Below are 26,895 nucleotides of genomic sequence, written 5' to 3'. Positions count from 1 at the left end.
AAATTAATATCTAGAGCGTCTATGTTTTTTTTTTAAAGCTACTTTAAAGTAAACTCATTACTAAAAGTGTTTAGAAATTATTCTAAAAAAACTAAAAATCTAGAAACGAACAAAAGGTGTATATATCCTATATGAAAACTCATCTTAAAGTATTTGAAACATAGAATAATCATATACAATTATGCAACCATCTCAAAAAGGTAAAAAGTTAATAAGAGAAGCGACTGTATGCATGTAACATAAATCAGAGGTAACCTGCTCCAGCCAGATCTATCTTCGCTAACCTAACCTTACCTCCTAGCTACCACGATCACCTGTACCTACAATCATGAAAGAAAAGGAAGTGAGAGATAAGAACACTTAGTAAGGGAAAAAAATTAAGTAAACTATCTCCTTTCCTATTCTAACTCACTCTCAGGACTCAATCTCACATCAAAACCTCTACAAGGAATCGAAGGGATAATTTAGTTCATTCTTCACTATTTAGGTCATACTTTGTCCCATTTGGTATCTATTTGATACTTTTTGGAAGCTGACTATAGAGGTTTGGCACTTTTCTAAGCTCAAACTCTCTTCTTTTCTCTCACTACACTATTTTTGAATCTGAATTGTGCTCTACTACAAGTGTGCTCTACTGCGAGTAGACCCTACTGTGAGTCTATATCCTACTACAGACGTGTCCTACTGCAGAAGTGCCTTACTATGGGCAATATAGTGTAAAGTGCCCCCTCATAGTTCATAGCATGCATACATCCATTATATCTTACTAATTTTGCTTCCATCTAAAAACTATCCATAACCCACCAGACTATACTCTTGGGACGACCCCTAAATCTTGAGCCCCAAATTCCTTTTCTTGTTTTTATTTCTTTCCTTTCCTTTCCTTTCTTTCTTTTCTCCCTTTCCTTTTTCTCCTCATTTTCTTCCTTTCTTGCCAAAACTGTAAATCACTGTTTATGGGATTGTTCACTTGATAGAGCAATCTATTTCTTTATGCAATCTAACAGTCTAAATGGTCTCTAATTCATACAAACTATATATCATTGAAAAGAGAATTCAAAGAGCTTTCCAACAAGCTATAACAATAGTCATGATTCATTAAATAAGGCAGTCAAAATGTTGGATGAAATTAGTGACAAAAAATTGTATTCATTGTTCATTTAATAAGACAATATTTTTGTTCATGCACTTTAATAGTCCAAACGGTCTCTAATCCATATACGCTATATATCATTGGAAAGAGAATTTAAAGAGCTTTCCAACAAACTATAATGGCACTTATGATTCATCAAATAAGATAGTCAAAATGTGGGATGAAATCAATGGCAAAAAACTGTATTCACTGTTTCTTTGTTAAGACAGTCTTTTTGTTCATACAATTTAACAGTCCAAATGGTCTCTAATTCATACAAGCTATATATCATTGAAAAGAGGATTCAAAGATCTTTCTAGAAAACTATAATAACACTCATGATTCATCAGATAAGGTAGCCAAAACGTGAGACGAAATTAATGGTAAAACGATAAATATTATCCAACTCTCTGTCACGAACAAACTAACACACATAGATACCCCAAATGGCAAAACAATATTTCTCAACTTGAAAATCATCATTTATAACATAGAACCAAGGAACCAAAAGCATAAAACATGAAACATATCAAGAATAATACCCCTTACTTTATTACAAGCCAATCTTTGCTAAATTGGCTCCCTCCTTTTTGTCTTCCTTCTTTGATCACCAAAACCGCCTTAAATCAACATCAAAACACAGTAACATCTTCATATAACATGCATCCAATATCTATAAACATAGGAAAAGAGGAAAAGAAAGAGATCTTTTGGTTACCAAGGTTCCAAAAATGTTTCCTCTTCTTTTATTTCCTTACTTTTCTTTCAAAACTCTTCAAATCATCCACTTTCCTTCTAAAAACATGAAGAAAGCTACTTTTTATGGAAGAGATGTAGAAGATGATAGAAAAAGGTATGAGTTTTCTTTTCTTTTTTGACTTTTCTCTCTTTATACATATATATATATACACATACACACACACACATATACATTTGAACATATATATGTAAAGCTAGAAATGTCTCAAAACGAGGCTAAAAGACATAAATGCCCTTGAAACGTATCTGAGGGTATTACAAAAGACAAACACGCACCCACAAGATTTCAAAAATCTAAATACCTATCTAAGGTTTAGTTTATTTCCCTACACCCAAGAATTGACAAAATTATTATTTTATCAATAATATTAAAATAACTAAAATTATATCTCATTCCCCCCTTAGTTGGGAAAACTAATAATTTCTCTCAAAATTAAATTTTGAAAAGTGACATTTTCTCCCTTAGGGTTTCAATTTTTTCTAGTAATTTTATGACGAATGACAACTACTCTATCTTCCTCCCAATGATAGCTCTCCCTTCGGCATCTTCTTTTCTTCTGAAGCCTTATCCCTCTAACCGGTGATGTCTAGATTCAAAGAATCCAAACAAAACCTTTCGTTTGGACAATAAAGACGTCATCCAAATGAAACCCTTCGTCTAGAGAACGCTTTTGTCATCCAGATAAAGGGCTTTATTTGGATTATCACCGGTCGAAGGGAAAGGGCTTCAAACAAAGAGAAGGTGTTGGAGGGAGAGAGAGTAGTTGTAGTTTGCTTAAGAAATTTGAAACTCTAAGAGAAAAATATCACTTTATAAAATTTAATTTTGAGAAAAATTGTTAGTTTTTCAAACCAAGAGAGGAAATAAAATATAATTTTATTTATTTTAATATTACTGATAAAATAATGATTTTTTTCTTAACCCTAATAGAAAATTTTTGAGTATATGAAAATAGACCACACATTGGGTGAGTATTTGAGTTTTTGAAATCTTGCAGGTATTCATGGTCTTTGCACTAACCCTTGGGTGGGTAAAATGGCCAATCTAAAAACCCCCTCACCATCTCCCCTTTTTTCTTAAGTTCTTTCCCTTATTTAAATACGCACAAATTGCAAACAACTCAAATCAATTAGTCTGTGATCACTCAAGAATGGACCCCATGTCAAGTGGGAATTCGCTGCCGCCATTTCTTAGCAAAATCTACGACCTGGTGGAAGACTCCTCCACAAACGACATCATTTCCTGGAGTTGTGGTAGTAACAGTTTTATTGTCTGGAAAGTCGCCGAGTTTTCGAGGGACCTCTTGCCGAAGTATTTCAAACACAGTAACTTCTCCAGCTTCGTCCGCCAGCTTAATACTTATGTAGGTATCGCTCCTCTTATTCGTTATTTTTATTTATTTGATTAGGTTTGGTGATTCTTTGAATTGATTTTGGGAATGAAATTTGTGTTTGGGATAGAATTGAAATTGATGTTAAATATATTTCAATGTTACTGTCTTGAAGTTTGAATTAATTATAATGAAATCTAGCAAGAAAGGGTTTATAGAATTGAGAACTTGTTGAGGTATTAATTGGATTAAGAGTTTGTCCTGTAAGTATGTGATCTGTATTGGAATCGGCTTATCAGGTCAAGTGACGGGATCTTCTTATGAGTTTGATTTTCAAGTAAGGAGGCTTTTTCTTTTTTAGTGGCGATCATCATCATATGAGTTTGATTTTCATTTCTTTGCTTCATATGGAGCTGATAAATTTGAATGTTATAATTTATCTTAAGGACTAAATTGTGAGCTTTTCCAAAGTTATTTGTTTCTGTTCATCAATTATGCAGCTAGATTATTCAGTATTGCTCATTGCTATCTATTCTTGTAGAATACCATTATCATGACTCAAGTTTCAGTTTGTATTTCAGTTGTCCTTAGTGATACATAAATAAGATTGGTTAGTTTGGATGTTACCAAAGTAGGGTCCTGGAAGGAGCATTAAGATGTCTCATCGAAATTCTTGTTTTAACTCCTGTTTTATTTTGCGCCTAATTATTTCCAAATACCACATATTATTATTCTGATTTTCCTTGTAATCTTATATTTGTTTGTGTCCATGGAAACTTTCATAAGTGAGTACTGGGGATATTGTATTCTGAATTCCCATAATATTCAGAATTCTTATACATTATTTGATTCTCTTTATCTATTCTTCCCTTCTCTTTCCTGCTCGATTTCTCTCTTTCTTTGTCTCCTCTTTAGAAGATTCATATGCTGTCTAGTTACAGTGGGCAATAAATTCTTTGAAAGGAAATGGAGTGTGTTCAACTCTTTTATACATATATTTGGTGAATAGATATCAACAATCCCTTACCTTGATTTTTTTGCTGATTGCAAACTTTGTACTTGCCTCCTGAACTGTTGTATTGCTAAGATTATGCATTTGAATCCAGTATGAGTTGTGTGTGAATATTTTTGTGCTTGCCCCGGGAAGTCTATATCATTGAAATTAGCACTTTGATGTGGTAATTATTTTTGAATGATTCAAATTTGGGAATATTCGGAAACTATGGTTTTTTTATTTTGATGTGCAAACACATATCTTTAGGATTTGTTGGATTTTGAATACTTTAACGTGAAATATCTAGTTGTAAAAGATGAATGGATGGCAGTAGTAACAATAGGTATTTCAAACAACGTAAGTTTTGAATTTTGGGAAGGAAAAGATCAGAGAAGAAAAGCTGTTTGAAAAATCACTCTCTAAGAGCCTTAGTGTGCTAAATCTTTCATTGGAAATATTAATAGGATTGTATATTGCCCATCCAATTATTACTAGAGCTCCTACAGTTTGTGAGAATAAGGAATTTACATGGGAAAAAGTGTACATTAATCTATGTAAAGCCAAATTAAATTCCTATGTAATTAACAGACTCTGTGGCACTCTATAATTAATTAAAAAATAATAAGGAACCAAATAGGTCTGAATTGATAACTTTCTTAAAACAAGATGGCAATGTAGAGATATTCTGAAAGCTACTAAGGGCACTTAGTCTTATACCAAAAAAGCCTCTTTAATGTTGTAAGATTCATGACTTTTGCTCTGGGATTTTATGGAGGACATTATTCTCTATTGGGTGAGGCTGTCCATCAATGCCATTTTCATCAAATAATTTTAATGTGAATTGTTGCTTGTTGCCTCTCTTATTTTTCATGCTTGTTTGTTACACATACTAATTGCTTTCAAGTCTTTTTTTGTTAATTTAATTCTCATTTGACATGCCTTTTTTTTTAAAGTTATGTTTTTTAGACATGCAATTGTTTTGTTTTATGGATTTGTTAATTTAATTTTTGTTTTGTTTTGCACCAGTCTATGAGAGTTTTACTGCCCACTCTGATATGGAGAAGATTAATCATAATAAAAGATTGTTTGTTGCTTTTTTTTTTTTTCATTTACTGTATAAAAAAGTAAAGATCGTAGAAACACATTCAGTTATTACTGTTATTGAGAATTTATTTGCAGATTAGTTTGTGCTCACATTGTCTTATTATATCACATGAAGGGCAAAGGAGATTGCATCGCAAAATAATGCACCTTATATTAGATATTTTATGCTTACTAAGAAACAGTCACAAAATCTGCAGGCACATTAACACTTTCCCTCACATGATCTTGCAAAGCTTGGGTCGCTTGAAAGGGATCCGTCTTTTCATACTTTCTCTTGCTGTGTACATCTGAAAATGCTCGTCAGTTGACGAATATTAGCTGTTCATTCATCTAACATTATTCAAGCAGCTGCATGGCTTGCATATTTGAGTTTTAGTCTTGCCAATAGCAAGGTAATGATTGTCAATGCTAAATGATGTGATAGGCGTTTCTGACCCTTTTCTCTTCCACTGTTTTTTGTTTCATTTGCTTGAAATGTACTTGAGTCACTATGGCGTTTGCTATCTGCAGGTTTAGATATATGCTTGTGATTTAATCTCTAGTTGGTTCAAGGTATATGTTGAGGTTTGACCACACAAAGCAAACTGAATAAAGGGAAACAAAAACTTGTGAATCATTAAAATGTGTTGTCAATAGTGTCTTTTTTTTTTGGGTAAATATTTTTCATAACTTCACTATTGACTGAATAAGGTTTTTTTTTTTCCTTATTTCATGATTTGGTTAATTAGGGTTTTAGGAAGGTTGACCCAGATCGGTATGAATTTGCAAATGAAGGCTTTTTAAGAGGCCAGAAGCATCTATTGAAGAATATTAGTCGGCGAAAATCAGCTCAAGGTCATAGTCAACAACCAGCTCAACTTCAGAGCTCCACAGCTGGGGCATGTGTTGAAGTGGGGAAATATGGGCTTCAGGAAGAGGTTGAAATCCTTAAGCGGGACAAGAATGTTCTCATGCAGGAACTTGTTAGGTTGAGGCAGCAGCAGCAGGCCACAGATCGTCAATTGCAAACTGTGGGGCAGCGTGTGGAGGTGATGGAGCAGCGTCAGCAACAAATGATGTCTTTTCTTGCAAAGGCCATGCACAATCCAGGCTTCTTAAGCCAGCTTGTACAACAGCAGAATGACAGCAACAGGTGCATTTCTGGTGGCAACAAAAAGAGGAGGCTGCCTAGACAGGATGAAGAAAATGTGGCTGGTGCATATAATGCGGCTAATGGACAAATTATCAAATTCCAGCCTTCAATGAATGAGGCAGCTAAAGCCATGCTGCACCAGATCTCAAAGATGAATGCATCTTCTAGGCATGAACCATCCGTGAGCAACCTTGGGTCTTTCCTGATTGATAATGTTGCTTCTGCTAATGCTTTGGACAGTAGGAGCTCCTCTAGTCAAATTTCGGGATTGACACTTGCTGAGGTTCCACCCACTTCTGGGCAGTCTTATATGTCAGCTGAATCAAGATTTCCTGTCAATTGTCCATCTTCTGCCATGTCTGAGATACAAGGTCCCCTTTGTAAGGCAGCAGACCATGTCAAGGTGGATAAAATCCGAAATACGAATGTCCATATTGATAGGGAAGACAAAACTTTGCCTAACTCTCAATTACCAGGAATTGTGCCTGAAAGTACTATTGGAATCCCTGATGTGAATTTTGTATTGTGCGGAAATGGGAATGCAGAAAATATGGATCCAATTGCTGCAGTTTTGGATGGTTCAATGCCTGTAGAAGCTGGTTTTTGTTCCCCTGACCAAGATGAAGACATTTTGCCAGATGGGATCTCTAAGCTTCCAGGGATTGATGATGTCTTTTGGGAACAATTTTTCACAGCAAGCCCACATACAGGAGACACAGATGAGATTAATTCTAGCTCATTGGAAACTGGCGTGAGCAATGAGGGGGAACCACAGCTGGGGCAGGAGAATGGATGGGATAAGATTCCGCATATGAATCATCTTACTAAGCAGATGGGTCTTCTTGCGTCCGAGGGCAGAAAGCTTTGATGTCTTCCATAATGTGTATATGACCTTCAAGTTGTTCTGAGGTAAATGTTCATCTCACCATTGCAATAATGAAGTTTGATGATGACCTTGGCCGCACCCTCTGGTTGTACCTCTATCAGAAAATAATTGGAGTTCTGCCTTGTTTTCAAATTTACAGCCTTTTATATTTCTCTTTCACTCCGTCACTTGCTTGGTGCCCCTCATTGTGGGAAAGCTGTCTCTAATCGTTAGGACTACTTTATATCTTGCCACCTTTGCATAAGTTGTATAACGATTTACTCCCTTTACTTCATAACACAAGCAAAATCATCTACAAAAGAAATATTTTTCTCAATTGTTTCAAAGAAATTAGGAGCCACTGAATGAGAAACACATTTGATTTTCTTTTTCTTTTTTATATAGGTATAATGCAGTGTCTGTATTATTAACCCTTGCTTATATAGTATAAGTTTTCCTGCCTTGTTACTGGTATTGACATACATTATGCTGAATTCTAAGCCCTGACTAGAAAACAGTAAATTATAAATTTGTTATCAATGATATAATTAGATGAGTTATATTTTTCAGTTCTGATTTTGTATGTTTCTCTTGTTCGTGCAGAGGTTGAAGTACTCCACCGAGGGCATAGAGAGGGCTTTTATCGAAAGGGAGATGCCCCTTGAAGTTTATGAAACACTTTTTTGCCAGTACTATATGTTCTTAATAAGTTTCTTCGTGAATCCTGGTCTTGGAACACTTAAATAATATATGCATATGATATATAATGGGGTTTACATACATTGCCATCTGCTGCATATATATTTTCTCATTAGGATGGTTGTAGATGGGACTGGAGATGAAGATTCATGTTTAATCACAGCATTATGAGAACAGATATTAAAATCTCAATTATGAGAGAAGGAATTAGGATCATACTTTGTTTCAATCAGGATGTTAGGGATAATAATTATCCAATCACATAGTGACATGTTATTGTTTATACACAATTTAGTACTCATTGTTAGTTTTTATTGTACCCCTTATGCATCCATTCATGAATAAAGCGTGATGGTAAATAAAAAATAGCATATTGCTTCTTTTCTATAGCATTTAGTTGGCATGCATCGAAGTTAGAACTTTGTGCATGCTCTTTGATCTTGAGAGTGGAGGGATGGATAAGACTGTTTGTGGTAGGAGTAAAGTTTGAAAGAGGCTTAAGGTGGTTTATGTCAGGATATGGTTGATTTATTAGATGGTGGAAAGCAGGAATTGCTGAGCAAATATTTTATTGAGAGTTTTAAGATGTAGCCATGAGTTTCTTTGTACAGGAGTTTTTTTGGCATTTATCTTTTGTAAGATTGTGAGTGCAGTTTATATTATATTTTTTTTCATCGTAGGGAATGACAAAAGAAATGTCCTGAATATATTTAATATTTATATTTAAATTTTTTTTTTTTTATTACAACGATTTTGCGCATAAGCGGATTTGCACAAAACATATGGAATTCCGGCCTCAAGTAGTGTGCAAATATTTGTATCTGCCTGGGATTCTACTAAAACCTTTATAATGATAAGAAAATATTTGTTTATTAAGCCACAACTGAAATACATCTCTCATTCAGATTGGCATCCAAAGTTAAGGAGAAAATTGTAATCAACGACCGCTCCATCCTTCTCAAGCAGTAAGATGCAGAATATATTTTCAAATTTATTCATGTCAATAAGAGGAATCATTTACACAGGATTTGGACTTCGTTTGAATCAAAGCTTTACCATGATTATTTTTCTTATGTACAATAACTAGCTTATATGTCATCTGATATGAATGAATACATCCAAAAGCCTTGAATTACATGGGACGAATGGAGGTCTTAAGAACAAAAGCTGCTGGGGAAACAGCAAGGAAGCTATGCTTTGAATCAACTCTTGACGAAACTTAAGCGACAACAATTATAATGACAATAAGTAAAATGATCCCAAAAATCACAAGCAGCAAGCAACTCTGCATGAAAATAGACATTTTATCAAATTCATCTTCAAAAGAAAAACAGAAATAGGAAAGTAGTTCATAAACATCTAATATACAAATTTTATTTTTATAAAAAAGCAAAAAGAAAAAGCCTAAAATTGACGAGTAGAATCTATATTTGAAATCTGAACCAAGAACTCATTCAAAGAAACACACCAGAGTAGTTTGCATTAAGTAACATAATCATACCCGAAAACAAAAAATTCAATTATCATAGTAAGTTAAGAACAGACTTTAACAGAAGTTTCAAAACACAAACCGGATGACTTAAATGTAGATTTGGTGTGATTGTTGAAATTCACCGTGGAGCTGAAGTGTTTAATAAAAGAATAAAGACGCATAGATTTGTCTTTCTCAATTACTAACATAAGATTTTCTAATTTCATTTTGTTATATGCACAAGAAGTATCTTTTTTTTTTTTTTTTCTCACAAATATGATTTTATAACCTTAAAGAAAAACATACGGCACATCATCACATTACCTATACATATAAATGAATATTAGACATAGATAGACCAATCATAGTTTACCAGAGATGAATTAGACTTTTGAGTCTTGGAAGCCTTCACAAGTTGAGAGGTTCCTTGCACAGTTGCAGAGTGAGAGCTCTCAATATTAGAACTAATGTCATCTGAAAAGTAACATATGTTAAATTTTGGATTAAGAGAGTTGAGAAAAATATTTCCATGAAATCAAGGGATTTAAATAAATCAATATGGAGGAGACAAAACTCACCGATCATAACTCCTTGCTCATGTACAAGCATGGCTAAATCTTTGAAAATTTCATTTACCTCACCAATCTGTTCTTGAATCTCTTTGATCCCTTGCTCTCTCTCTTCAATAATGGCTTCATTGAATGCAATCTCATTGTCCAACAGAACAAATTCTTGTCTGAACAAAGAATATGAGGCCAAAAGGGATGTACAGTGAAAATAGATTCCTCTTTTTCAATATCAAAAGCACTAAAACAACAAAGGTACTTTGAATGCAGATCATATTGATGAATTGAGATGAACTGGTAATCAAGTTCCTTACTAAGGAGTTGCTTCCTTAATGCAAACAATTTTAAGCAGCTAAATGCAGAAAATTAAAGGAGAAAAGAAGGCATTTGGGACATATACACAGTGCTCTAATTCCTCAAGTTCTGCTATAACAATAAAAAGGACATGATTTTAACAAGGATCCTCATATAAAGCCCATAGTTGGACCGGTGATCCCAAGCAGCATTCAAGATTTGATTCTCTTAAGATCTTTCTCCTTCAGAATGGGAAAACTAGTTTAAACTTTTTTGGCTTCAGTGCTTTGTCTGGGATAACAGGAAACATCTAAATGAGGTACACAAAAGCAATCAATTTGATCATATAATAATCCAAAGTCCAACAATAAATGTTATATAGAAATGGTAGCTTATCCTCCAGGTAATGGTAGCTTATCCTCCAGGTAAATAGATCCAAGAAACCTATCTCAAGCAACCCAAGAATTGAATATCATGTAATTTCTCATCATCTTGGCAAACGGAGTAAGAGATCATAACAGCCACCAGCTCACCCAGCACAGAAAGAAAATTACATTTATAAACATCTATTCAGATTAATGGCATTTTCTGAATCGCACAGTTTAACAGGGGACAGTATAATATGCCATGAGAGCAACTTTCTAGAGCTAGCCATTTGTATATGTAAAATTATAATCACAAAAAAATTAAGTGAACTTCCTAACCTTTTAGATTCAAGAAGAAGTACTTGTTGTTCTGAGTTACTTGATGAACTTATATCTGGCTCATGAGCAGTGTTGCTGCATTTATGGAAATAATGTAAAATAAAATAAAGCACACAAAGAAAAATAATAGAATGTATGAGCAAACAATTCTTCATACATTTATTGTACAAAGTTCCAGGGCTGATATTTATAGCTGAGTCAGCCTCAGTGAAATGTGCCATTATCCAGCATAAATTTGGATCAAATGGGCATCCTTGTGAATGTCTAGGGGTTAGTAAACAACAGAGCACTGCTGAATATGTAAATAATAATTAGACAATATAAGTTTGGTATTCATGGTACTAGTACTGTGGTTATACCTAAATATTTACTGAGTTATAAAATGCAGCATGCAAGTCAAATTAAAGAATGAAGAACTCCCACTAATATTAGCACAACTTTTCTGACTGGTGCCACATTTGATAACTGTAATTGAGCCAATGACCAGACACTACATTGAGCTGATTCAGATGCTAAAGCAAAACTTTCATAGAAATTGCTACGAAAAACTTATCATCCTCATGCAACATGAAAGCAACTTAAAAAAAATTGCAACATGCAAAGCAACTATTAGTAAGCACACATTGGTAGCTAAGTTCTGCTGATTTAGTTGCACTATAAATTATAGCCAAACAAATAATATGGCCATGGAATCCGATTTTTTCCTTTAAATAAAAGGAATAACTGTGGAGGAGCAATAGTTTATACTCTTTTAACTTTTTTTTGAAAAAAAAGAAAAACATTCATGAAATCCTAGCACATCAATGTAATTTATTTCAATTTCAAACATGTTGACAGTTTTCCAAGACCTAACCGCTTATTTGCCTAGTTTTCATCTTCCAAACTTCTAGATAACTTTTATTACTTTTAAAAACTTTATTTGCACCTCTTAATATAACTCACCCATGTCAAAATAGGCGGGAGCACTCCAGAGCTTCAAACTAAAATAGTCAAAGTCACTCACTAAGACAGATAAATAATTATAGTGACCAGTAAATTACCTGGATGAGAGAACTACTTTGGAAACAATAGGCGTATATGTGGTTTCTCTCTCAGCTGCAAGCCTCTGAGCCTTCTGAAATTCTTTAAGGACTGATTGAAAATCTTTAGCAAGCTTAGCATCAGCAATCTTCTTAAGGGGCTGCAATTTAATGAGAATTTCAGTGCTTGAGACATAAATCACATCTTTCCTCATTACACAAATTGATTAATCAGTGAAAAGGTGACTCTATCTCACTAAGGAAATTTTACCAAGAGGTGAGAGAGAAAGCTCCAAAAGCAATACAAAGAAGGGGCAAAGGAGAAAGAAAAAGCAGGGACAAGAAAGAAAAGAAAAAAAAATCTATACTCATGATGATTAAATTGTAACTGGGGAAAAGCCTAAATGGGCATTTCACAATAATAACAATAGCGGAAGGTTCAGCCATTTCAGAAGGTTGATGAGAAAGAAAGGCTCTACATAAGTTGCAATATCACAATATGATCATATTAAGCATATTATTCAGAGGTTGAGGCCTCCACCAGTTATATCGGTAGGACACCTATCAAGGGAGGCTGAAGCAATTTTTTGGCCTAGATAAGTAGCAAGAACGAGACACCATTGAAGTTTTCACACTTACTCTCCAGTTTATCTGCCAGCAAGGGCAGTAGTGATTCTGCCTATGGTTTATTTTAAACACTCTAGGTTATTTTATGACAACACAGTGTTTAACCGTTCGATCCATTCTCTAACAAGATTTCTTTAATTGTTCACAAATATATGTTAAAAAAAAAAATACTGCATCTTCACTTACACTGACTTCCACATTGTGATCAGCTTCACTGGCTTGCTTAAGTTTATTGGAAGTTTCTTTTACCAATTGCCCAATATGTAGCCTTGACTTGTGCCTGCCACCGAACCCAAAGAAATTTGAAGTCTAAAAATGAACAAATAATGCAAAATTTTACGCCTACAATACCTCACGAAATGAAGCAAATGAAAATTTCTGTCCACGCAATGCATAAAAAATAGCCTATCCATCTAATTATTGAATTAAAAAAAAACATAAAACCACAACGTGAAATTAAAAATTAAATTTCTAAAAAAAAGAGTACCCTAGTTGAAATACCACAATTCTTAGTGTAAAAAAGGAAACCCGGAAGAGAAACGGAGAAGGAAAGCGAATTAAAGTGCGAAAAGAAAACTGACAGTTTATCTCGCAATTCGAGGGTATCTTTGGGGGTTCCGAGGGAATTAACGAGGCGATAGAAGGAGGAAACAGCAGTATTGATTCGGAAAATAGCAGCAGCGACAGCATGAGAAGGATCTTGGAGTTGCTGTTGCGGTTGTTTCTGCTTTGAATCGAACAAGTGTTGTCGGCGTAGACCGCCGGCTTCAAGATCCTGGAAACTCATTGGTTAATTTGGAAGAAGAAGTCTGAAATGGAGTTGGAGATTAATTAAAATGAAAGTTAGTTGAAGGCGGCAAGTCATGTTTATGTTCGCAAGAAGTTTCGTTTCTGGTCCCACAAGGGTGTTTCGGGCCTTGGACGTTCCACAATCCATGCTCTCTTTTGGCTGATTTGGCACTTGGAGATTATTGGATACAAAATGGCTTAATAATTAATGAGTAATATTATGTGTACCTATTTTTGGTATATAATTTATGTATATAGTGATGTGTTATCATATAATTGGATGATTTTAAAACATGTGTCATCATATGATAAAGAAATATTCAATCACACGATAACATTTCATCTGTGTACACAAATTATGTATAAAAAATATATATATATAGTTTTATTGATAATTAATTACACCAGGAAATGTTAATAAACAAGTTTAGATGATTAAAATTTACAAGACTTGGTAAAGATCAACAACTGAAACCTAATCCACATTTTGAAGCAAAGCCAAATTGACTTATGAGTGTTCCAAATTTAGATCCTCACTTTATAAAAACTCTATTGAGACTGGATATTATATTCTAAAAAGTTACACCCTAATTGAACAACAAATGAGAAATATTCAAAACAATGAATAAATAAAAAAGAGCATTGAACAATGATGAACAAAGACAAATAACGATGAACAAATATTTGAAATACACATTTTATCTCGGACTTCTGGTTGGATTTGTTGGATTTTGTCCAAAATAAAGTTAGATAATTTGAGATCGATTTTTGAAAATGGAAAAAAAATTATTGATATTTTAGTTTATATATGAAGATAGTTTTGTTAATCTTGAATTTGATAGTTATATGAATATAAATATAGCAGATATAATTATTTTTTATAAATTCTTTCAAAAGGTATTATGCATTTATGTACTATAAATATTAAAATATGGTTAAAGGATTTATTCCCATCTAAAAATTAATATTTTTTTAATTTTTAATTTTTTAATTATAAAAAACCCAAAATAGACCAATAAATGGTTAAATTTAACACTTTTTGTAAAAAAAAAAAAAAAAAAGATAAATTTGCTGCTCGAAGTTATAAACCTTATAAATGGGTGGGAGAATTTAAAAAATAAAAAATAAAAAATAAAAAATGTAGTTAGAAATTCTGCAAATTAATAAATCTTGCCCCTGAGACATGCACACACAACTAGGGATGGCAATGGGGAGGGGCGGGGAGGGGATATCAATCCCCGTCCCCGCCCCGTCCCCGTTACGGGGATAAAAAATAATCCCCGTCCCCTCCCCGCAAAGGAAAATTTCCTCCCCGTCCTCGCGGGGAAAAATCCCCTCCCCATCCTCATCCCGTCCCCGTCGGGAAAAATCTCCTCCCCATCTCCGCCCAGTCCCCGTGGGGAAAAATCCCTTTCTAATACCCATAAATATAAATTTTAATTCCTTTATGTATTTCAATAAATAAAATAAATCATATTCTCCCAAAATATCACTTGCTACAAGAGCTACAAAATATTCATTATTATTTTAGTTCAAATACAAAGTTTTCATAAAATCTAACAATATGCAATAATCAATCTCTTCATTAGTAGCTCTTCATGTATGCGATTTAGGGTAATTTTATAATAACATTAAATTTAACACTTTTCATTCACTTCAATTGATTTTATCAAGTTTATAATTTTTTTTTTTTGTGTAAAACCTGGTGGATTGACTAACTAAGTTTTGAAGTTGAAATAAAATTAATTTGGTGCATTTGCATTTTATGATAATGAGATTCTGGAGTTTTTTTAATATATTAGATTGATATTTCAAAAATTAGTAAAAGCTGATAATTGATAATTCAAAAATTAGTAAAATTAAAGTTATAGTTTTAATAAATCATAATATAAAAATTTCTAGAACTTAATAGTTTAGAAATTATTATATTAATATATTAGATTTAAGGGGTGGGGTGGGGAGGGGATGGGCCGGGCCGGTGAGGGGAGGTGCGGGGCGGGGCGGGGACATATGTTTCTCCGTCCCCGACTACGGAGATTTTTTTCATCCCCATCCTTGCCCCTTTCTTCGTTTTTATTGGGGAATCCCCTCCCTGTTAGGGTCGGGGAGGGTCGGGGTCCCTAAAATCGGGTCCAAATTGTCATCACCCCACACAACATAGGGTTAGGTAATGAGTGGCAATGCTTTTGAAATTATTTCTGATTTTTCACGATTTTCGATAATTTATGGTTTGCATTTTGGACGTGGCAGCATGAAATGATGACACCTGTTGAACACATGAAAAAGCGCACAGGTCATGTATGGAATCGGTGGCTAAAATCTTCGCACTTGAACGGCATGCTACAGGCTTATTAAATTCAGCGAGATTATTTTGAAATCAGTGGTGGAAAATGTTTGACGCAAATCAACAATAATGGATTTGTCTAGGAAAAGTGACCCAATGGATTTGCGACACTTGCGGGGCTTTTCGTCATTTCACTCCAATCTAAAAAAAATATGCGATAAAAATAAAAAGTTTTTTAATTTTCTAACCAATAAATGTGCAACATGTGCCCACCCAATGTTAGAATTCAATTTGAACAAAAGAAATGCAACACCCGATCATTTTATTTTACTGTTTGGCATTCCTTATGTGTGAGGCTTCTCTAAGTGTTGGAATATATTTTGAGTGTGAACACTAGAGATGGCAATTTGGATCCGGTTTTAAGGGCTCCGACCCTCTCCGACCCTAACAAGGAGGGGATTTTTCGATAAAAACAGGAAAAGGGGCTGGGATAGGGATAAAAAAAATCTCCGTAATCGGGAACGAGTCGAGACGGGGATACATATGTCCCCGCCCCGCCCCACTCCTCCCCGCCTCGCCCCTCCCTTCCCCTCCCCTCCCCTCCCCGGCCCGGCCTGGCCCTGCCCGCCCCCTAAATCTAATATATTAATATTTTTTTTAAACTATTAAATTCTATAAACTTTTACATTATAATTTATTAAAATCATAACTTTAATTTTACTAATTTTTGAATTATCAATTATCAGTTTTTACTAATTTCTGAACTATTAATCTAATATATTAAAAAAACCTCAGAATCTCATTATCATAAAATACAAATACACCAAATTAATTAAATTGGAAGTTATTACAAAATTACCCTAAATCACATACATATTTACTAAAAACTAAAAACTTAATAATTTTTATTACAAAATTGCCACCCATCTTTTAACCCTAAATCTAAATCCCCTTTTCCTTTCATTTTTCCTCCACAGCCGCACACTTCCTCTCCCAGCCAAAGCTTCCATTTTTCACTCCACAGCTGCACTACGCACTCCCTCTCCCAGCCAAAGCTTCTTTGTCTTGTAGTTGGAGGTAAGCTTCTTCCTTCCATGATTGCACTGGCATGCAAAGACTTTTGATATAAATATATTTCCTTCAACATTTTTTTTCCCAAAAAAATAATAATTTTCAGTTGCTATATTTTTCAGCTATACTCCTGTATTTGGGCAAACAGAAGGATTCCTATGATTGTCTTTCAGTGTTATGTAACTATTTAATCCCAACAACAGCCTCCAAAACGTAATGCAAAAGCCCCACTTAGCGATTGGCTTGTACATTTTGTACAATCAGTAATACTTAAGCATGAGACTTACCAACTATGTTGGCTTTACCACATAATGCATCCAAGCTCTGTTGTTCTATTTTGGAGTCAGCAATATTGGCTCCAGCAAAATTTAATTAATTTCATTTTTGTTTAATTAATTTCATTCTAATAAAAAAGGTATTCTTTTGTAGTTTCGTAAAATTTATTTATTGATTATTAGAATTATTAATAATGCACCATTGAAGAGTGTATATTCATAAAATATTGAGAAATTAAAATTTATTGACTAGGGTATGGGGAGGGGATTTTTCCCCGCGGGGACGGGGAGGGGATGGGAAGGGGACGAGGATTTTTTGTTATCCCCGTAACGAGGACAGGCTGGGGACAGGGATTGATATCCCCTACGAGGATGGGGACGGGGATGGGGATTGATATCCCCTCCCCGCCCCTCCCCGTTGCCATCCCTAGTGAACACTGGTAAAAGGTTAACGATGACGATAACAACACATTGGATAACATAAGTAAGAGTGAACGAAATAATTTAGTACCAACAATTATGACAAAGGACAACTTAATTGGTTAGGTCCAATTTGTTTTACCACCAATAACTCTAACCCTAGTGGCTTTTCATGGTGGGTTTAGCATAAACGATAACGAAGTCTACACCAACTGAGGGTTTTATCAAATTTTCTTTCTTGTCGAGTTTTATTCTTTTGACTACTTTGTTTAACAATATCCCTAAGTGTATTGTGTGTGCATAAAATGTATTATGAAGTTGATGTTTTTCGATGTTTAGGGCTTTTGGGTACAATATTATTATGTGTTATGTTAAGGTTTTTGTTGGGCTCATGCATTGTATGTATATGTTAAGGAAAAAACAAATTGACGTGCGGGTTTGGATGGCATCGTGCTATTGTTAATATATTATTTAGGGTTTATCTATATTTTCGTGAGCATTCATCACTCTGAACATTAAATAGTAGAAAATGGTTGAGGGTTTGCTATGGAATTTGTTGTGGTTTGCGAAAAATATTTTCTTATAGATTTAATTTGTATATTGCTTAGTGATGGGTAAATTGATATTGTGAAGCGTGCTCTTAAGAAGTGATGCATGATCGGTTTGTTTGACTTGTGTATGAGTTTTGTTTCTAATTTCTTTTTATTTTGGTCAAAGCTGAATGAACTTACATAAGTTACTGTTAAATAGTAGTTGTTGTTGTGTCATTATGTAAGTTGCTTCATCGCTATATACACTGGCAATTCGAGAGTGTAGTACTATTGGCGTAAAAAGGAAGGTTTCTTTAAACTTTAATTCTTTCAGGTGTAACAAGGTCTTGTAACAGTGATGTAAATTGCAACAAAGACTTATGACAACAATGCAATATTTTTTTAATGATGTTTGTACAGTGTGAATGTTGATCTTTTGTTTGAATGGTTCTCACATTGATTTTTTGCAATGTTTTTTAAACCGAACCGGTAATTAAACCAGTTGTCTCATAGGTTCATAGTTCGATCGATTCGACTGATTCAACTCATTATCAAATTATAATGAATAAATTTTGTTTAAAAATTTGTAAAAAAATAAAATAAATCAATATACCCACACCTATGAAGATTAGAACATATCATTTTTAAAGAGTAACAATTATTCATTTGATTTCAATAAAACAATAAAATAAAAAAAGTCTTAATCTCATGATATAGAAAAAAAATATAATTCTGTAAATTATTGCCTATAGAAGACATTTCAATAGATATGAGATACTTTTTTTTCTTCTTTTTTATTTTATTTTTGAACTTATTTTTACTTACAAATCTTTAGAAATTCATCCAATCTAATAAAAAATAATCAAATTACTCAAAAATAATTAAAATTTCAAAAAAATTCAAAATTTTGGTCAAACCCAATTTTGATCAATTCATCCGATCAAATCCAGTTTTGAACGGATTTTATTGAGTCAATAAAAAAACTATTTTTTTATATTAATCGGACTGGACTTGGAGCCGGTTTCCACTTTGAACCGGTCAGTCTAGTCCAGTTTTAAAATCATTGATTTTTTGTGTGTGTTCTTTTACTGATTGATTTTTCTGTGTTTTCTTTTTCATTTGTTGTATTGTTGAATTTTGAATTGCTTATAAATTTGATTGGATATTGGTTAGTGTTTATGTACATGCTTACATGCTGGCTGGTATTTAATTGGGCTTTTTAGAGGGAGGCGTCATTTTATAAGGGTTAGTGGATATCATCTGAAGGGTCATTTCAAAGGAGTCTTGTTGTTTGCTATAGCGATTGATGTCAATAGTGGGATATTCCCATTGGCAATATGTGTGTATGAAGTAGAAAACAATGACAATTGGGGGCATTTTCTAGGTTTGTTGAATGATTTTATTAGTAATGTTTTGCTTATCACTTTCATGAGTGATAGGCAAAAGGGAATCATAAATGCTTTGCAAACACATTGATCTAATGCAAAGAGTTAATATTGTGCAAGACATGTATATGTCAATTTCAAAAAAAAAGAATTTCCAGGAATACATCTTCGAAATTTGTTTTGAGTTGTTTTTCAATCATCAAATAAAGTGGATTTTCAAGAGGCATTAAATAAATTAAAAACAGTTGATGAAAAGACTTACAAGTGGGTAATGGACAGTCAGTCGAATCAATGGCCTAGATTTGGTTTTGACACTAAAGACAAATGTAACCATATTATAAATGGTATAAGTGAAACGTTTAATAATTGGCTTGATGAAGATAGGGAGCTGTTTATTTTTAGTTTGTTGGAGTTGTATTGGCAAAGAATAATGAAAAGACTATAAAGTAGATTAAAGGCACATAGTGAATGGATAACCACACTGCCCTTACAAGTTATTTAAAAGCTAAACAAAAACATTGAGACAATAAGAAATGTCTCTATTTTGTATGTTGTACTGAACAAGTTCAAGGTGATTAATATGAGTTGTATATTAAGCAGAACATATTGCCTAGATTTGAACAAAAAATTATATAATTGTGGGATGTGACGATTGTCTATGACTTTGCTCAGTATTGCACATGAAATTTTCCACCTTTGATGAGTTTATAAATGACAAGTTATAGATTTCAACATTTATGAAAACATATGCTGAAATTATTCATTTTGTTCCAGAGAAGAAGAGTTGGCTAGAGGACTATCAAGACAAAATATAACCACTTGCTATACATGCTAAACCTGCTAAACCTAAAAAAGCTAGGAGGAAAGACACCAATAAAGAGAGAAAGAGAAAACTTGTGTCTACACTTAAATGTAGTTTATGCCATGAATTGGGGCATAACAAAAGGTCTTGCCAGTACAAACCAAAAAATGTAGGAAGACAAAAACAAAAGATATTGCTATTGTTTAATGCATTTTATTTAAATTAATCAATTTTTTTTTTTTAATATCAGAGAAGAACAATCTTAACCACGGTTAGTCACTCAACTAGAAGTCAGTTTACTTCATTTTCATCTTCCACACAACACCCATAGTCATAGAGACAATGAATACCACTATTGGAGTTTTGCTCAATATATAAATCTATTGAAGTTGAACTTTATATATTTGTTTATTTATGGCAGTTGGATGATGAGATTGTATAAATTTGTTGGACTTTGTTTGCACTGCATATACATGTGTAAATTTGATTTTACTGTTGCATTACTGGTGTTTTATTAATGTATGATTATTAATGTTGGACTATTTGCATTCAAATTTTGGATTCAAAATTACTTGTCATGCATTCCAGTACTTGCATTGCATTGCATTTCCAAGATCATGCTTCTGTTGGGCTATTTGCAATTAAAATTGCGTGTAATTGCATGCATTCCAATACTTCCATTGCATTTCTGGGTTGCATGTATTTACATTTCATTTCCATTTAACATGCATTTTGGTATCAAAATCCAAGGGCATTTGCAAGGTCATTTTGTAATTGCAAATTTGTCTTTACTGTTGTAATCTTGCAAAATTCCCTACATTTCCAGGTAGGGTGTAAAACTGTGCATTATGCATATTCTATGCAAACTCATAAGTTTAGAATTCAAACTAGATTTTCATGCCATCTAGCATTTCAGTACATTGTTTTAGGGCCAAAGAAGATAATTAACAAATCACCTTTGAAAATGCAAAAAAAATATGTTGACAACTAGTAAATTTGCAATTTAAATTCTAAAGGGTAAATTAGTAATTTTACTGTAAAAAATAAATCCATAATTTAATCACTACATTAATTTTGTCATCTTATTTGTAAGGTATTTTAGTAATTTCATTGAAGATGGGTAATATACTCTTTTCGCTTTTAAGATATTTCTGTCATTTTAATTGAAAAAAATAAAATAGTCATTTTGATTATACCGCAATAGAAAGTGTTAAACGCAACTACTTAGGGGTGGGTTTTTTAAAATTAAAAAATAAGAATTTGAGAAAACATTAATTTTTGGTAAAAATAAGTCCTTTAACCATGAAAATATTATCAATAATACATGACATGTTAAACTCTCTTTTAATTCTTATTTTTAAATTTTAAACATAAAATTAATAACTTACTATATTATATATTAAAAATTTAATCGTTCATATTATAGATTTGTATATACACATTCCAAAATTATGAAATTTCTCGTATAGATGTGTACCACATAGTCTATATGCTTATCAATTTTTGATACAATGAATTCAACCTCAAAACTTTTTTCTTTTTTATAATTTTATAAATTAGTTAGATACTCCCATTTAATTCATCCGTTTATATTTACAAAATTTTCGCCAATTTTATTGTTCAAAAGTGATAAAAATAGATAGTGTGACGCAGTGATGAGTTAATATTTAACAATTTAGTTAATCTCTCTCGCTTTTATAGATTTATAAATTTTAATACATCTTTCTATAATATTTATAATTAAATTATAAATTAGTTATATATATTGTTTTACTAAAAATAGAATGAAATTTATAGGAAAAAGACTTCTATGTTTAGAAAATGATTTTATTTATATTCTAAACTTCAAAAAATGAATTTTCCAATTTTTTTTTTAAATTTTATATCGAGATCACGCCACGAGAAATCTCTTTGCTATGAAGAATTAAATCCGAGCACGGTTCAATCGTTAAATTCAAGTCCTCGTTGTGATCTACACAACCGACTCCATCCATGACGGTTAATATTCAAAACTGTTTATTTTCTTTTATTTTATTTTTTAATTAATTTGTTTGTTTCCCGAGAAATTCTTTAGGAAAAGCAATGGAAATCCTGAAATCTAAATTTTATTAGCTTTATTTAATAAGGATAAAATCAGGTGTTTCGATTTTTGTTTTTTTGTTTTTGTTTATTTCGTCGTCTTGATCTGTTTGGTAGTCGAGAAAGCGCACAAAACGGTGCGAGAAATTGGAATTTGTTTATACGATAGTCATTTTATGTTTTTTTAAATTTTGGGGGTTTCAGTAACCTAGATTGATATTGATTTTTTTTTTTTTTCATATTTTTAAAATTTTGTGAAATTAATTTTCTGAAATTATGTTCATGTTGGACATTCACAAATATTGACACATTCTGTATCTGCGGTTTCGTTGTTGATATTTATAATTTATATGTGCATCTATTGACATTTTTGCCCTTGCATTGTTCTTCGTCATTACAGGTAAGAACAGTGAAAGTGGGCAATGTTTCAATAGGTGCATCTGAGGAAGATGTAAATGAGTTCTTCTCCTTTTCCGGGGAAATTGAACATATTGAGATCCACAGGTTTTTTATATATGATATATAAGTTTTCTTATATAATTATGTAGAAGAAGGAATACTAAGATTTCCATATACTTTTATATCAATTTTTCATTGTTTTTTACTTTCAGTGGCAATGAGCGGTCTCAAATTGCATATGTTGTCTTCAAAGATCCCCAGGGAGCAGAGACAGCAATTCTTCTTTCGGTACATTATCATCTTCTTACCTTTCGAGTTCCATTTTCTGTATATTTTCTGCTAAGTTTCAACTGTCCATTATATTGGTTATATTGTCTGATGTCCAGCTATGGATTTATATTCCTGTGAAATCTTGTGGACGACTTGTAGCTGTCAAGTGGAATCTCTATCAGATTTCCACTATCTCTTCTCACCGTTCTAGTAAAATTTATCTTATTTTAATTATTATATATAAGGCCTGGGGTTTTATTCAAGTGAGATATATTTCTTGTGTCGCAAGCATTGTTTCTTCTTTCTGTGTGGAGTTATCAATGTCTAAATAAATGTGATCGTTTAATGGATTTCTTTTTTAAAGATATTAAACAATTTAGACTGGTCTTGACTTGGGTTCTTGTCATGTTTTTTTTTGGTTACTTTATTATCTCTACAAAATGAAGAAGTTCGCTCGGTCCTTGATGTAAAGTAGTTTTCCTGGGTGAATGTTGCAAAATAGGCAAATGTTCAAGATTCTTATTTAATAGATAAATATTTTACTCAATTTTAAGGCTAACAATATGTAACTACTTTTTGTTGATTTTCAATGCTGATTTGGTTGTTTGCTTATGTTTAATGTGCTCTGCATCTTTCAGGGGGCAACCATAGTGGACCAATCTGTGACAATAGATTTGGATCCAGACTTCAAGGCGCCTGCAACTTCAGCTCCATTTCATGTAATTTCTTGATTAGCATCATCCTTTTTTATTTTGTACTCCAGAAATGATGTTTCTAATGTGACTTATCTGTACAATCATTCAGGCAACTGAGAATAAAAATGCTGGTGGTGCTGAATCTGCTGTCCAGAAGGCAGAGGATGTTGTGAGCAGCATGCTGGCCAAGGGCTTTGTTCTTGGTAAAGATGCAATCAGCAAAGCAAAAGCCTTTGATGAGAAGCACAGGTTGACATCTACTGCCACTGCAACAGTTGTTTCTATTGATCAAAAAATTGGTCTCACTGAGAAAGTAAGTACTGGCACATCTATTGTCAATGACAAAGTGAGGGAAATGGACGAGAAGTTTCAGGTTTCTGAAAAGACTAAGTCTGCCTTGTCAACCGCTGAGCAGACAGTTAGTAGCGCAAGATCTGCTCTCATGAAGAACCGCTATGTTCTGACTGGGGCTTCATGGGTTATTGGTGCATATAGTCGGGTTTCAAAGGCAGCTGGGGAAGTGAGTCAGAAGACACGAGAGAAGGTGTTGGCTGAAGAGGCAGAGGCACGAAAATCAGACGGCCACATTCAGGTTCATGAGTCTGAATCTGCAAAGTAGGAATGTACTACGCATAATGCTGTTAAGTCCACAGTTTGGTTTCCTAAAGCTGTGTAAAATGCCTTGTAAAGAATTTGAATCTTATCATCCAATGACTTGTATGGAAGCACTTAACATAGGATAATAAGTCGTGTTTATATTGGGTACGTTTGGTTTATTATATTCTATCCGTTTTTTCATTGTTCATAACTAATTCTTGCATTTATATAGGCCTTTTGTTGCAAAAATTTTATCGTTTTGCATACAAAATTTCAGTGGTTCAACTTGTTTGAAGCTTCATTATTAGGGTAGTTTGAATTTCTCTCTTATGGGGTTTGGCTACATGGAAGTAAATGTGAGACCATCTCTTTCTTGAAAGTTTTTAATTGATTTTGTAGACCTTTATGATAGGTATTTTAAAGGGAAAGTTCGAAAGAGTGTTGAATGAAAATAAAAAACATCTCACAGATAAGCTTCACGATGGGGTTGTCCTTACAATATTGTGAATAGGTTTGTGGAGCTTGTCGGTTAATATGTTTTTGACCAAATCAGTATTGGGTGAATGAATATATTTAATTTGTGTAGGTATCATATTGAAAAAGGCTTTTCAAAGAATAAGAATGGGCGCTTGATTGATGTTGACTCTATTGGACGGTTTTTAACGATGCTGGCAGTATTGTTAAATATAGCTTCATCCATGATGCATTGCTTTTGGTTGGTTGGTATAGTTTTGCAATCCAGATGGGACAAACCATATAGGGTTGCAGTTCAACTGTTAGTTCAATCATGATTCAATCGATCTGCTGGTGTCATGTCAATAAAATTTTTTATAATTGCTGACCATTCTACCAGATTATATATATATATCAATAGTAGTGATATCTCTAGTTCAGGAAAAGTTTGAATAGTTCCTTTCACTGGAAGTCTGAAAGCATTGTTGGTTGGTTTTAGGCCTAACAATGATATTTCAACAGTTATACAACCAAATAAAAAACATTTATTTTCTAGAAGCCCAATAATTTAAAAACCACAACAAATCCATTATTTGAACTTACAAAACCATGTATTGCATGATGCATGAGCTCATCATTCACCTTCTGACTCTAACTCTCTAACTTTTGATTTGACCTTTAGAAATAAATAACTCTTTCATAATTAAATTTGTTAGCCCATAAATTCATCTCATGCCAAATGCCCAGCTATGAAAATACGTAAAATAAATTAAAATAGGTAACATGTTAAGTATATATACATATTACATCTATTTAAACGAATTATTTTATAAATAGAAAAATTAAGAGCACCTAATCAGTAACGCTTCAGAGACATATAAGTTTGTACAATTTATTTATATTTATATTATTTGTTACCTTATAATATCATACCAATCATGTGGCATTGGTGCGGAGCCGAATCCGTAAAGTTCCCTCTCAAACTTCTCCAAAAGAGAGCAGTGAGGAGTGTGATGAATAAATCCCAGCAATTGCCATTGTATCTCTTGCGTACAATTCTGCCTTACTATTCTCAGAAATTCATCGTCAACTCTTTCCTCAATCGATGGCGGCCCTTCAGAATTGTAGTTTGTGGGAGCAACATGAACATGCAACGAAGAGAATAAAAATGAAAGCAAAAGTAGCAGTAAAATTGCAGAAGCGATCAAGTAAATGAGTAAAATGCTGATGCTCTTGAAGATGAACTTCATTAGAGTCGCAGGCAGTGATGATGATCAATAAAGAGAGAAATTGTAATGGTGGTGGGGGAGATTTTTAAAGCTAGAGAACACACATTTCGTCATTGTTTGTGCCGCTAAACGAGTTTTTTATGTCGATTGAGACAAGGAGTTTGGAATATGTTAGATAATACCTAGGCTTCTTGGTAAAGCAACAATAGCAGATGCTCAATGGTGAGTTTGGGTTGACATTGCAACTTACATCTTAAAATATTATCTGCAAAACTTATTATAAAATTATATATATTATTACATATTGTAAAACTTGTATTTGCAAATATTTATAATTCAAAATCTGTTTTAAACAGTGTTAATTTAAAAAAATAAAAAGGCCTGGTGACTATTTCCCACCCTAGGTATGATGAAATTACATATTTTCACACTTTAGCTTTAAAAAGACTAATTTTCAACCCATATGTTATATTTATTAAAAAAATCTGTTAAATGTTTTTATAACATTATTGAAAAGACCAAAAAAAAAAGAAAAGATCCATTAACTAAATAATATTGTGCCCTCAAAAGTTTATTAAATAATTCTTCCACCTCTAATTTATATTTATTTCAATTTAAACTTTAAAAACAAATTTATTAGTAGTGCAGATAGGGGTGTTAATCACATATAATCTTATGTTTGAAGTAAATTATAAATTTTTAAAATTTTAGGGGTGATAATAACAATTTAGATGTTTCAAAAAAAATTCTAAAAAATTTTTGGTGTGCTTTTAAAATTTTTAAATTTAAATATTTTCCTCAATAGTTTTAAAAATTATAATTATACCTTAAAAAATTAATAAAATATAACAAATTAAGGGCATAGATATTATATTAAAACTATTAGAACTATAAATGTATTTTTTAAATATATTAATGAA

The 26,895-nt window shown here is 32.9% G+C and overlaps 3 protein-coding genes across 6 annotated transcripts; 2 read left to right on the top strand and 1 right to left on the bottom strand.

Moving 5' to 3' along the window:
- The first annotated feature begins 2,979 nt into the window (after positions 1 to 2,979).
- On the top strand, positions 2,980 to 8,097 carry LOC123206609 (heat stress transcription factor A-1e). The gene is made up of 3 exons (XM_044623785.1): positions 2,980 to 3,255; positions 6,049 to 7,361; positions 7,921 to 8,097. Exons 1-2 carry the CDS (start codon positions 3,043 to 3,045, stop codon positions 7,318 to 7,320), a joined length of 1,485 nt encoding a protein of 494 aa, XP_044479720.1. The 5' UTR covers positions 2,980 to 3,042; the 3' UTR covers positions 7,321 to 7,361; positions 7,921 to 8,097.
- An 890-nt stretch (positions 8,098 to 8,987) lies between these two features.
- On the bottom strand, positions 8,988 to 13,597 carry LOC123206617 (syntaxin-22-like). 4 transcript variants are annotated; one of them, XM_044623805.1, is made up of 8 exons: positions 13,279 to 13,594; positions 12,884 to 12,977; positions 12,092 to 12,231; positions 11,052 to 11,126; positions 10,066 to 10,223; positions 9,861 to 9,961; positions 9,485 to 9,517; positions 8,988 to 9,301 (listed from the first exon to the last, which is right to left on the bottom strand). In XM_044623805.1, the coding sequence occupies exons 1-7, from the start codon at positions 13,482 to 13,484 to the stop codon at positions 9,512 to 9,514; spliced, it is 780 nt and encodes a 259-aa protein (XP_044479740.1). In that variant the 5' UTR covers positions 13,485 to 13,594; the 3' UTR covers positions 8,988 to 9,301; positions 9,485 to 9,511. The 4 variants fall into 4 exon arrangements, 3 of the variants coding, with proteins under 3 accessions (XP_044479740.1, XP_044479750.1, XP_044479732.1); XR_006500104.1 differs by having other exon boundaries at positions 10,124 to 10,223; positions 13,279 to 13,597; XM_044623815.1 differs by lacking the exon at positions 9,485 to 9,517 and having other exon boundaries at positions 10,124 to 10,223; positions 13,279 to 13,595.
- An 8,502-nt stretch (positions 13,598 to 22,099) lies between these two features.
- On the top strand, positions 22,100 to 24,504 carry LOC123199545 (binding partner of ACD11 1-like). The gene is made up of 5 exons (XM_044614583.1): positions 22,100 to 22,251; positions 22,733 to 22,836; positions 22,944 to 23,019; positions 23,640 to 23,720; positions 23,806 to 24,504. Exons 1-5 carry the CDS (start codon positions 22,246 to 22,248, stop codon positions 24,313 to 24,315), a joined length of 777 nt encoding a protein of 258 aa, XP_044470518.1. The 5' UTR covers positions 22,100 to 22,245; the 3' UTR covers positions 24,316 to 24,504.
- The last annotated feature ends 2,391 nt before the right edge of the window (positions 24,505 to 26,895 follow it).

Source organism: Mangifera indica, chromosome 2 (assembly GCF_011075055.1).
Source record: "Mangifera indica cultivar Alphonso chromosome 2, CATAS_Mindica_2.1, whole genome shotgun sequence".
Lineage (NCBI taxonomy): Eukaryota > Viridiplantae > Streptophyta > Magnoliopsida > Sapindales > Anacardiaceae > Mangifera > Mangifera indica.
Note: the sequence above shows the minus strand (reverse complement) of the source record. Positions and strands in the feature narration are given on the sequence as shown.

Bases quoted from the DNA above. Each gene is read 5' to 3' on its own strand.
- LOC123206617 (XM_044623797.1), bottom strand. From the start codon at position 13,484: ATGAGTTTCCAGGATCTTGAAGCCGGCGGTCTACGCCGACAACACTTG. The intron at 10,224-11,051 runs GTTAGGAAGTTC...TTCTTTGTTCAG, and splicing joins CTTCTTCTTGAATCTAAAAG to ACAAGAATTTGTTCTGTTGG. The intron at 9,962-10,065 runs GTGAGTTTTGTC...GTTACTTTTCAG, and splicing joins TGAGCAAGGAGTTATGATCG to ATGACATTAGTTCTAATATT.
- LOC123206609 (XM_044623785.1), top strand. From the start codon at position 3,043: ATGGACCCCATGTCAAGTGGGAATTCGCTGCCGCCATTTCTTAGCAAA. The intron at 3,256-6,048 runs GTAGGTATCGCT...TTGGTTAATTAG, and splicing joins TCCGCCAGCTTAATACTTAT to GGTTTTAGGAAGGTTGACCC.
- LOC123199545 (XM_044614583.1), top strand. The intron at 22,837-22,943 runs GTTTTTTATATA...TTTTACTTTCAG, and splicing joins GAACATATTGAGATCCACAG to TGGCAATGAGCGGTCTCAAA. The intron at 23,721-23,805 runs GTAATTTCTTGA...ACAATCATTCAG, and splicing joins CAACTTCAGCTCCATTTCAT to GCAACTGAGAATAAAAATGC.